The sequence below is a fragment of the Artemia sp. Qi Xiang Cuo genome, chromosome 11 (assembly GCF_049724085.1).
Source record: "Artemia sp. Qi Xiang Cuo chromosome 11, ASM4972408v1, whole genome shotgun sequence".
NCBI lineage: Eukaryota > Metazoa > Arthropoda > Branchiopoda > Anostraca > Artemiidae > Artemia > Artemia sp. Qi Xiang Cuo.
The window spans coordinates 48130851-48142978 of record NC_142804.1 but is presented as its reverse complement, the minus strand read 5'-3'; the positions used below and the strand labels follow the sequence as shown (position 1 = coordinate 48142978).

At 34.1% G+C, this 12128-nt stretch overlaps 1 protein-coding gene across 1 annotated transcript in view; it reads left to right on the top strand.

The window, feature by feature from the left end:
* The first annotated feature begins 7599 nt into the window (after nucleotides 1–7599).
* LOC148947071 (tyrosine-protein kinase transmembrane receptor Ror-like) overlaps nucleotides 7600–12128 on the top strand; it is a 42218-nt gene continuing 37689 nt past the window's right edge. Inside the window, exons 1-2 of the mRNA XM_089097246.1 lie at nucleotides 7600–7825; nucleotides 11027–11151. Of these exons, the coding sequence (XP_088953372.1) occupies nucleotides 7657–7825; nucleotides 11027–11151 (294 nt within the window). The 5' untranslated portion in view covers nucleotides 7600–7656. The remainder of the gene's footprint in view (nucleotides 7826–11026; nucleotides 11152–12128) is intronic.

Genomic DNA, 12128 nt, shown 5'->3' with positions numbered 1-12128 from the left:
AGGGGATATTTTCCGGGGGGGGGGGGGTGTAAACGTCTGCCACCATATTTATTATGATCAATTTGAAACAGAAAATAAGGAAGATAAACAAAATTTATGCGTTTCTCACACGGCCGTCCAAGATCAAAACACGTTCGTTACTAAATGATAGAAGATGAAGGTTGGTTTGAAAATAGAATTAAAAATATGGTCTTTTGAATATGTCAGATAATGTCTCCTTAGTTTTTTTTTCTTATATAGGAAAGAAATAGCTGGAAGCAATATAGCTAATTTGTTTATATTTTTCCTGCAAAGATTAGATACAAAACCGTTTCATATGTACCAATTTTGATTCTAAAGAGTTTTTTTTGTCATTCGTTGTAATGATCCTGACTCAGATTCGTAAATTATTGAGTCACGCAATGCTGATGAACATTTGCTGTTATTTTCATATTATGGTGGAAATAATGTGTTTTAAATAATTTCTGAGACCACACTGGCTAATCATGATAAACAAAAAATCGCGAAAAAAGGAAGAAAACGAGGACAATAAACAGCCAGTGAAAAAATTGAAAAACCACGCAAATATTTCGGTCAAGACCTCCGCTTGACCGTCCTCAGTGCAAATAATTTCTGTCCTCGTTTTCTTCCTTTCTTCGCGATTTTTTGTTTATCATGATTAGCCAGTGTGGTCTCAGAAATTATTTGCACTGAGGACGGTCAAGCGGAGGTCTTGACCGAAATATTTGCGTGGTTTTTCAATTTTTTCACTGGCTCTTAATTGTCCTCGTTTTCTTCCTTTCTTCGCGATTTTTTTGTTTATAATGTGTTTTGAATCGGAAGTCACTAGGTTAGAGGGAAAATTGCTTGTACACGATGAGTTTGACATTGGACGAAATCAGAACGGTTATACCTAATGCTTTCAATGGCTTCACTAATCGATCAACCATGGATGATAACCTCAGTCTGTGCATTTAACTCAAAAACATGAGTACTGCCAGAAATTTCCTTTGATTTTGGACGATCTTCCAGCGAATGTTGAAGAAATTGAAATCCATCAGTATCCAAGGGGCTGCACTCTCTCTATCATCTGCTGTTAGTCTACATCTTTGAGGGGAACTTGTTCTGTCGCACGGAGCAGACTTTTGCGACAACATGCTTCTTCGTGCCCGGTATTGTTTATTTCCTACGATGTGTGGCGTATTTCTGCCACGCATAAGGTGTGCAAAATCTTCGACAATGGGTGACACCTTGTCTAAAGCAGACTTTGCGATATTTTGTTCTCCTCAGCTCGAAGAGTTTATCTAAAGGTATCTTATTCAGATTAAATTCAATTGACCTACTTATAATTCTCTAGATGAGCACACGAAAATTCAGGGGAGGGCGCTGGATTTTGTTTCAGTTTTTTTAATTTAGATAAAAGGAAAGTTAATTTTCAAATTCAATGGGGGGGGGGACACTGGATGTTTTTAAAAGAAAGTATCGATTTTATTTTGAAATCTAGAGTGAGCTGTCCCCCTATCTTTCCTCCCTGATTGGTGTCACTGTTAACATTTAGACTCACTTTGAGCATTATGGACAACACTCCAAATTTTGCCACTCTATGTGAAAGAATTTACATACATAAAAGAAAGAAATAAAATTTCCATGTTTTTACAAGGTGTGTAAGAAAAGACATCAGTACCTTCTCAAGGTCTATTTTTGCGAGTTTGTCCTTATTCTTCTTAACGTCTTTATTTTTCGTAACATTCGCCTGCTTATAGGATTCTCAAGAGCTTGGCGGCCCCGTCAAACCTGCCCCTCCGTCAAGCCTACTTGCCCGTCCCATATAGTCGTTATCTCCAGGAGTCCGTTGAAAGAGCAGTTCACATGCCAAAAAGACTTATTTATAGAAAAGATAAGAATCAAATTGAACTACGACCGGAAATTGAAATTCTTGAATTTACTAGAGAACAACCATTCTTTGTGTCTCTATTAAGTAGCATATTAAATTTCCTCAAGCATACATCAGGCATATAGGATAGTCTCTTAATTCCTTTGTCATTATTTAAACTCACAGGATTCGGGTTTAATTCCTTTGGCTCAGATCTAGTTTCATCCATCACTTAAATACGAAGTAAAAGCCGATTTAATATTCTAGTTTTTGGATAGTCATTGATTAGTATTAGTGTTATTTGCATTGCAGCACACTGCTATGTTTTAAATTGGATTTCAATTGGTTTGGCTCCTTACCATTTGATGTCGCTTTCGCTACTTGTGCATTATATCCTTTACACAAAAGAAGTCAAGTTTGGTTAATGTTAATGGAATAAAATAAAGTGGGATGAAAATATAATAGTTTAGAAACAAGTTTGGACTATGTATTTGCAAATTAGGGGAGGGGGAAGCATAGCATAGTCCTATATTAAATACGCAACCTAACCTAGGTACCTTCCCCCCCTAAATCCCAAAAAACAACAGATTAAATATTGTAAACGCAATAAGAAATCACGCTTTGCGATCCATTTATCCACTGCAAGCACCCGTTTGACTGGTTTCCTGTAGTATTTCCTTGTATAGTCTATAGCGCTGTGTAGGATATAATGCACAAGTGTCCCGCTTTCTTATAAGCTGTATGATTATATTGATCTGCAACCATACATAAATTGTAGAAGTTTCGGTTTGGTTTTGCATCGTTTGGATTCCCTATTATCCTAAATCAGAAGAGGCGACTCTGTTATTTTTTTTCTTACGAAATAAACGAAAAACTTCTTACGACTTGAACAAAAACTTAGTTTGTACATTTGAAAAGACGTTCGTTTCTTGCAAAATACTCCTTAATTTACTTTGATTACGTAAACCACATGCAAATGTTACCTAGTATTTTCTTATGTAAATTATTTGAAATAAATGCTACTTGAAGCCTAGATGATCTGTGCCCCATTGTTCTTCACAATATAGCACCGGTTCACATTAAATCTCATTGGCTTTTATATAAGATTTCGAATACACTCACAGACTCTGGCGATCCTAACCCCCCCCTCCTGATTTGGCCGCGGCGATTCAAAAGGGATAGATTATAGGTTATAAGTAGTTGCTAGGGTGTCATTTGCGGTTTATTGAAAATTAAAAAAAAATTCTTGAATTGAAAGTTTTGTTTAGGCCATGGATGTTTTGTAGGTTCGTAAGGAATTGATTTAAAGAAAAGAAAACATTGATTACTTGTATATTAGACTAGTAAAACTAAAATGAATGTTACAAATATAATGATATTGAAGTACAAATTTAATGGAAGTTTGAACAGTACTTAGATTTGTTTTTAATACTAAAATCCCAACGGAAAACTTTTAAAAATGGATTTTAGTTTCTTAAAATGCAAACGACGCTAGCTTTTCGGTAGGTTTGAACCGTGCGCCAACACCACACTTCATTCATCGTATTGTCGCTCCATTTGAAATTTAACTTCGTTCTTTATAACAATTTCTGTTCATTTTAATTTTGAGATTAAATAAAAAAACAAGTTTCTTAGAACTTTTAAAAAGCTTCTTATTCTGCAACCCCCCTCAAATTATTCCTGTTATATATGCCTATTATTTCAAGCAAATTAATGGTCCTATGTCAATTCTAAATCCTTGGTCAACCTTCTTAAGACCACAGGTGGGCTTGCCTTGTTTGCCTATCATTCCAGGCAATCTAACGGTCCTATGTCAATTTTAAATTATTGGTCAACATGCCTGAGACTCTGGGCAGGCATGCCTTTTCAAAAACTAACCTGACAAGTATGTGTCCAATAAGAGAGTCATGTTTACTCCCGGCATTTACCCGTGCCGCAGCCATGTAAACATTTGTCTCTCAATTACTTGGCCCAAGTAATTGAGAAATTATAGTTTCATGAATTATTTGTGCTCGGATATCTCCGTCATAAAATTCACAAAAAATTTCAAATTCAGATTTTCCTAGGAGTTCCACCTGCTCGTTGTCTAGTTTTGGGATATGCTCATGATCAATCGGTCCTGCCTTTTGATTTTCTGCAGAGACATGGGCTTTCGTTGTCGTTTTATTTGCAGGTTTTCTTCCCCCTTTCCTTGTCGTCAGGCTTAAAGGAACGTCTTCTTCTGAACTAGAAGGACTAGCTCCATCTTCCCTAGTGTTTGAACCTCCAAAAGAAGACTTGGACTTCCAAAGTACCAGCGACAACGGGTGGCAAACACTCCATGTTTAGAAGATCGTCCTAATCTCCTTGCTCCTCGTCGCTAACAGGGTCTGGGTTGGGAGGAATCACAGCAACTTCAATAGTTTCACCATCACTCCGCATCAGAAAGTTGATCTAAGATAGCAAGGGCTTCTTTTACAGAGAGACAGGTTGTATTCTTCATCTAGAAAGAAACGGGTTTTCAACTTCGTACCGAGGGCAAGTCCCTAAACATCGCTAAATAAGTTGCTGGACTGCACTTTAACTCCTATAACCAGCATTCGGAACTTATAAATTTCAAAATATCAACGCTCCAAAGTCGAACAGCAGTGCAGGTAGGCAGGTTCTGACCAATGTTCCCATTTGGGAACAAAAAAAAGTAGCACTAACTAGTACTATCAGAACTGTTTCTTTTCTGCCGTTGCGCTCCATAGAAATGAAAAATGAGATCAAAGCTACCTAAAAAATAAAAGTCCTTTACCATCCTTTTTCTTTTTGATGACTAAAACACATCCCTTACCAGCCTTACTAAAACTGAAAAAATTGGCCTTTTTTGACAATTTACAAAAAAAAACTTACATTAGAATATTGGAGATCAGAAAAATTGTATTAACACTTTTGCCATCGGAAAAAACTATGGTGAGCAAAAATTTACTCTTCTACTGGCTATACAACCAGAAAAAAATCCAGACTTGTCTGTTCCTAAATGGGAACATTGGTGTTTAATGGGTTAAGTCAAAAAAAAGAAGAAATAAACACGCATCCGTGATCACATTTTTGTGTGTAGGAGCTCAAAACCTCTACAGTAGAGATATCTGATATGCTGAAGCTGATGGTGGGATTTTCATTAAGACTGCGGGACTTTTTGGTGTTGTTTCCCCCCTTTTCGAAAATTGGGTAAATTTTCTCGGCTTCGTATTTTTTGGTGGGTACATTAAACTTCATAAACTTTATATATTTGGAATCAGGATAACAATTTGATTCTTTTGAAATGTCTATTGTTATCAAAACTCTTTTACTGAATGTAAATTCTTTTATTGAATTTAAAATTCTTTTACTGAATGTTTTTAGTATTTCGAAGTTTTGGAATAGATCTAGTGACAGGATAGGTCCTTAAATCAGAATTTCCCCCAGAAACTTAACGCCCATTAACAATGAAATGTTACTGACGCCCAGATTTAGTTCGCCCTAATTTGAGCCAATCAGAATTTTTCATTGACATTTTTAACCAATCAGAAAGTTCTTTGAAAAATCTGATTGGTTAAAATAAGTGCTAGTTAAATCTGGGTATTAGTGAAAAGTCGTTGTGAATGGATCTTTAAGAGATTCACAGTATTATTTTTGTTTTTTTGTGTTTTTTCACTTTTCTCGTGTATTTTATCTACATTTTTTTCAAATTCTGCCGTCCCTCCGGACATTGTATTCTGCCTCAAAAGGACTTTGGCCCGTTCTAGGTTTATAATATGCCATAAATTGATTCAGCTCGGGAGTAAGGCTCTCTATATTCTCTTAGGGCAATATAGGAGCTTGAAACCTCTACAGTAGAGATCTCTTTATATGCTGAATCTGATGGTGTTATTTTCATTAAAATTACTTTAAGATTTTTTGGGATTGTTTACCCCCTCTTTTCAAAAGGGTAAATTCTCTCATGCTCTTAACTTTCGATGGGTAACATTAAACTTAATAGAATCAGCACAAAAATTTGATTCTTCTGAAATATCTATTGTCATCAAAACTCAGTTTTTAGAGTTTCGGTTACTATTGAGCCGCGTCACTCCTTACTCACAGTTCTTTACACGAACTGTTTGATCTTATATAAGCTCAATGCTGTTCGTTCGAAATTCTAAATTTACTCTTTATAGAAAGACTTTGTTTTGTAATTTAGATTGGTAAAATTGTCTCTAATTTAGATTTAATTGTACTCAAGCCGTAGTAGAAACTTTCATGGTAGAAATTGATCGTGGTAAGAGTATTCATCGTATGACTAGCAGTGGTAACACTGGCTGTTGTAAGAATAGTAGTATTAATAATGCTGGGTAGTTCCTGCAACGGTAAATCTCCTCAAATTTCAATTGTAACCTAATTTATTAGTACAATTATTTCAGCTAGTTTGTACTTGCTAACATTTTCAACAATTAAACAGTTTGTGTTAATGAACTGTAACTAAAGTGCGACTCAGCCCAATAGTAGCCGAAACTCTAAAAATCGGAATTCTGATAACAGTAGGTACGACAAAAGGATTGACTTTCCAACTCTTTGGGAAGCCCAAATATTTAAGTTCCCATATATATATATATATATATATATATATATATATATATATATATATATATATATATATATATATATATATATATATATATATATATATATATATATATATATATATATATATATATATATATATATATATATATATATATATATATATATATATATATATATATATATATATATATATATATATATATATATATATATATATATATATATATATATATATATATATATATATATATATATATATATACACCCAATACATAAAAATCACTAAGTTTAATGCTACCCATCAAAAGCTATGAGCCGAAGAAAATTTGCCTGATTTTCGAAAAAGGGGGAAAACCCTCCATAAAGTCGAGTGATCTTAATGAAATCTAGATCATCAGATCCAGCATATCAGAGAACCTTGTTATAGAGGTTTTAAGCTCTTATCTTAAAAATGTGGAATCTTGTATTTTTCGCCAGGAGAAAGATCGGGGATATGTGTTTATTTTTTTTTCGAGGGGTGATCGTATTGAACCAATGGTCCTAAATGATCAGGGGAGGGCTCATTTGAACAGAACTCAAAAGTTATAGTGCCCTTTTTAAGTGACCAAAATTATTGGACGGCAACTAGCCCCCCTCCCACATCACTTTTTTCCCTAATGACATTCGATCAAATTTTAAGATAGCCATTTGATTTCAGCATAGTTGATGGATCCAATAACTGTGCCTTTGAGGGTGCCATGACCCCCGTAATGCGTGGGGAAAAAGCTGTGAGTTATGCAATTTGCCCATTGTTCACCTATAGTACTTGTTATTGAGAACATATGACTTTTTTAAGGGGGGATTTCTGTGGGGGAGGGTTTTTGACTGGAAGAATTTTCTGTGGGAGGAGAGTTTTTGGGGTTAATTTTCCAAGGGAAATTTTAAACGGGGGGGGGGAGGGGGGATTTCCCGGCATGATTTGAAAAATGGTCAGAAATTAAATATTAAAAAAAGCTCTTTTCAACTGAAAGTAAGGAGTAACATTAAAACTTAATTCGAACATAAGTTTTGACTGTTTGATTTTTTGTCCCAATTCGTTAAGAACGCCTGAAACGCAAGGGCCGCTAAATTTGAATGAGAAGCAATGTTAAAGTAGTTTAAAACTTTAGCATACTTTGCATGTATTGTGAGACAAAGAACACCTCGACTAGGCTCTCTGTTTATTGAAGCTTTATTTTAGTTTGTTTTTATTATTATGTATGTGTTTAAGTATTTTCAAGTATAATTTATTAATAGCATCATTATGCACCAAAAAAAAGTGTGGAGATGAAGCAGCATGTTTGGTTTTACCGAATTCAACAGCTGTTTGCGTATGCCCTCATGATCATTCGCCACCTCTTCCAGATGGATCATGTCCAAGACGCGTTGGTAAGTTGCAAATATAATTTATTTTTTAATTTCTTTTAAAACAGATCGCACTTAACAACACACTTTTGGCTGAAATGCCAAACAATTGAATAAAATCCCCATTGTCAGAAGCTTGTCACCCTGGCTGCTAAATGCTTTCCACGACTATGGCTATAAGTCTAATTGATTCGAAAGAACCTTATCACAAGCTGTAAGATATTGTAAAATTAAAATGTTTTTTGGCATATTTTTGGCCAACTTTCTAAAATATTGAGTAAAACCTCAGTACCGTATGACGCGCTTTTTTAGGATTTAATTACTGGGTATAGCTTTGACTATAGTTTAGATTAACCCTTCAAAAGTAAGTACCATTCACCTCAAAATTATAGTTTGGATATATTTCAGTTTTTAGGGATTTGGTCAAAAGGTTAATTCTTTTACTGAACGTCTTTAGTATTTCAAAGTTTTGGAACAGATCTAGCCGATCTAGCGGCAGGATAGGCCTTTAAATCCAAATTCCACCTAAAAAATTACGCCGATTCACAATAAATTTTACTAATGCAAAGATTTAGCTCGCGCTAATTTGAGACAATTAGAATTTTCATTGACATTTTCAACCAATCAGAAAATTCTTTGAAAAATCTGATTGGTTAAAATAGTGCTAGATAAATCTCAGTATTAGTGAAATGTCGGTATCAATGGGCCTTTAAGAACTTCACGGCATTATTTTGGGTTTTCTGTGTTTTTTATGTTTTTCGTATATTTTATCTACTCTTTGTTTTTGTTTTCTTTTAATTCTTACCTCCCCTCGGACATTGTATGCTGCCTCAAGAGGACTGTGGCCCGCTCTATGCTTTTAATATGCCATAAATTGATCCAGCTCGGGGGTAAGGCTCTTCATAATTTCTTGTTGTTACTCTTTTTTGCAAGTTAAGCAAATAAGAAACAACAAAACAAACAAATAAACACGTATCCGTGATCTTTCTTGTGGCAAAATAAAAGTCATATTGTGTACTATTCTTGTACACAATAGGATAAAAACTTAATTTCCGAATATTGTCCGTTTTTTTTGGGCTAATATACTTTTACCCTGTTCTTATTACAAAAACTGTAATTTTTATGACTATTTAAGGGGCATAGGAAATTATCTAATAATCTAAGTTTGAAACAAGAAGATTGCGTGCTGGCTCTTCTTTCAACTGACTGGCTTCTTTGAAGCTCTTTTGCATTGCACAAGGGTCAGTATTGCCACTTTCTGACAGGCGTTCTCTTGTACAGTAAATAGAAAAATAGGGAACAGAATCTTACAGGTTGCTGTTTAATTGTTCTTATGTTATTCTTGTGTCTTATAGCCACCACACTCAAGATCTTGTATCGCGAACATGAGACAGTAACCGGTTTTCATGGTCTTTATACCAGACAATATTAGCTTCGGCTCGGTTGGAAACTACATTGTAGCTATATTTTAATTAAATATTTAGTTGGTATTTTGGTTAGGTTAGTTTAGGTTACGTATTTAATATAATGCGATCTGGGTCACTGGGTGGCCCCCTTTCATAATTCTGTCGTAGTTTTCATAATTTTGTTGATAAAGTATTATATTTTCATCATGTTTTGTTTTATTTCATTAGCATTAACCAAACTTCACTTCTTGACAGAACTTGAGTGTGGTGGCTATAAGACACAAGTACCCTTTCATTATAAAAGTTCAATTCTAAATACATTACTCGGGGTTAATAATAAAATCTGACCGTAAAATTTATCAGTATTTAGTCTCTATTCTTGTTTCTAACTCTATGGATCTACTTTAATTTACTGGTTAGCTCTAGTGTGAATTATGACCGATTTTGTTGCTTCTATAGGTTTTTAAATATTTAAAGAATGAGTTTTTTTCCTTTTTATATTTTTCATCTATGTTTGTTTCAATTTCCGTATTTTAATTCCTATGCTACAACTACTAAGAACTCAGTGCAGCACCAAGCCCTCTGAGGCCAACACAGCTACGCACGCACCTCCTCCCTCCTATTGTATTTAAAGTCTTCCTTTTTACCCCCTCTTAAGAAGTTCTCTCCCTTAAATGTTTCCTTACAACCTCCTCCTACCCCATTCAGGGACGACCTGTGTTTCGATTTGCCCTATGTGGTTGGCCAACAAGGACGATCCTTGACAATTTGCCATCCTTCATCCGCAGAATGTGTCCTAGCCATCTTAACCTCACTCTCATTTTAGCCGTAAAAAGCGGGATAGAACCACATTATCGTACAGTTTACTGTTTGATATAGTTAGATATAGAGAAAGTAAGAAGGATACCCAAAACAATCCGTAGACAATTCCTCTGGAAAACATCTAACAGTGGTCACTATGTTTGACTATTGTCATCACATTAGTTTTCAATATTCTAATCATTTTTCGCAGAGATATCTTCCCATTCTTCAAAACTTTTTTAAACTATTAAAAAACATACTTGGCCTTAGCTATTTTACTTTTAATTTCTTCATTGCACCCACCATCTTTACTAATAATGCTACCTAGCTAAGTTAATCTGTCCACTTGATCGATCTTCTCGTCACCCATATTATAGATTTTTTCCTCCACAAAATTAGATTCTCGCTTGAACTGTTTGAATAGTTGATAAAAATGGAAATTTTTACAGTAACATTTATAATCAACCTTTCAACAATAACATCATCAACACAAATAATACCTTAAATAAAAAGTTTAAATCAGAAATTGAAATTTTTAAGTTGATAAAACGTTCGGATCTATCTTATTCTTTGGCTGACTGGTGGTACTATTTTTTCATTGACTAAATTTAAAAATTAATTCATCGATTTCATATTGAATTTTCTATGATTTATGACAATCTGATAGTCTTACTCGGTACCGATATGTCGATGTATCGACTTGGGACTGCAGACATTAGATTTGGTATATCGATTTGAATCTCTAGACTACAACTGTGCCATAGATCTCAATCCAAATAAAAATCTGCTTTGAGATTGTTAATCGATGTTTCCAAATTTGGTTATCACAGTTGGATTGTTAATGATAAGCTTTTAACATAATTACGCTGTGTGCAATTTTTTTGCCAAATATTGGCTTCAGTTAATTTACATTTATTAGTTTCGAATGAAAAATAACATTTTAATGTGAAAAAGAAGAAACAAATTTAGGTGTAGTTTATATGAAAAGAAAAATAGTAAAATGAGTTTTTTTTTCTAGTTGTAGACACATTTCATAGAAGTGTCAATGCCAAGGAAATTAAATCCACTCGGCACATAAACTTGACCTTTCTTGACCAGCATCATCAACAGCGAACAGACTTCGTCCGTCTTCTAGATACTCAGGTACTCAACGTTATTTATCGTTATTAAAACAGGTTCTTAGAGTCACCTTAAGCTATTACTTAAGCTATTAAGTCGTTGGCGCTGTAAGCGTTCAGGTGCCCAAGCACTCTTGAATACCCCTTCTTCTTCTTACTACAACTCAAGCTTTTACTACTACCCCTTTCCATGTTGGAAACATGTTGGTAAGGTTTATATACTATGGAACCATTATCTTCCTTAATTTTTTTTTTTTTTTTTTTTGAGCTGTAAAACGACTATAAATACTACAAAGGTTCCCTCCCAGACCTAAATATATAATAATTTAATTAAACTAAATTTAATTTTAATTAAGTTTTAATTAAAATTAAATAAAATATAATTCAAACTTGATTTGATATTGCTTTCTCGCCGGTGGCATTGTCTGTAGGATCCTATGTGACTTTAAATAATACGTTTCACACTAGAAATAGTTTTTAAGTTCAAACATTTTTGAACATACTTTTGTTTTTATGTTCAAGGATTAGTTTTTATGTTCAAGGTGTGAACATACATATGTTCACATCTTTGTTTTGACGCCATCGATGTTTAGATGGAGACTATAAAAGTATCATCGCACAAAGTGACATTGTTTTCTGCTGTCACCATACAGGGTATCACTGCAAAAAGTGTCATCCTTTTTTCCGTCATCGGACAAAGTATTGCATTTTTTGTCTGCCGTTTTGAAAATTATTATTTCGCACAAAGAGGCAGTACTTTTACCTGTTGTTGTTATTAAGTACCATTGTTTTGTTTTCAGTCACTAGACAAGTTATCGTTGATTGTATATGTCACTGTGACAATTTCTATCGCTTGTATGTAATAATTAAAAAAGATTTTCCCAAAAAGATGTTTTTCAGAGAAAAGTAAAGAGGCAAATTAGGCAAAAAATGAGAATTAATAAATTTAAATAGTAATTCAAACTTGAAGTGAACCAAAATCTCTATTAATGAGTCAACGAG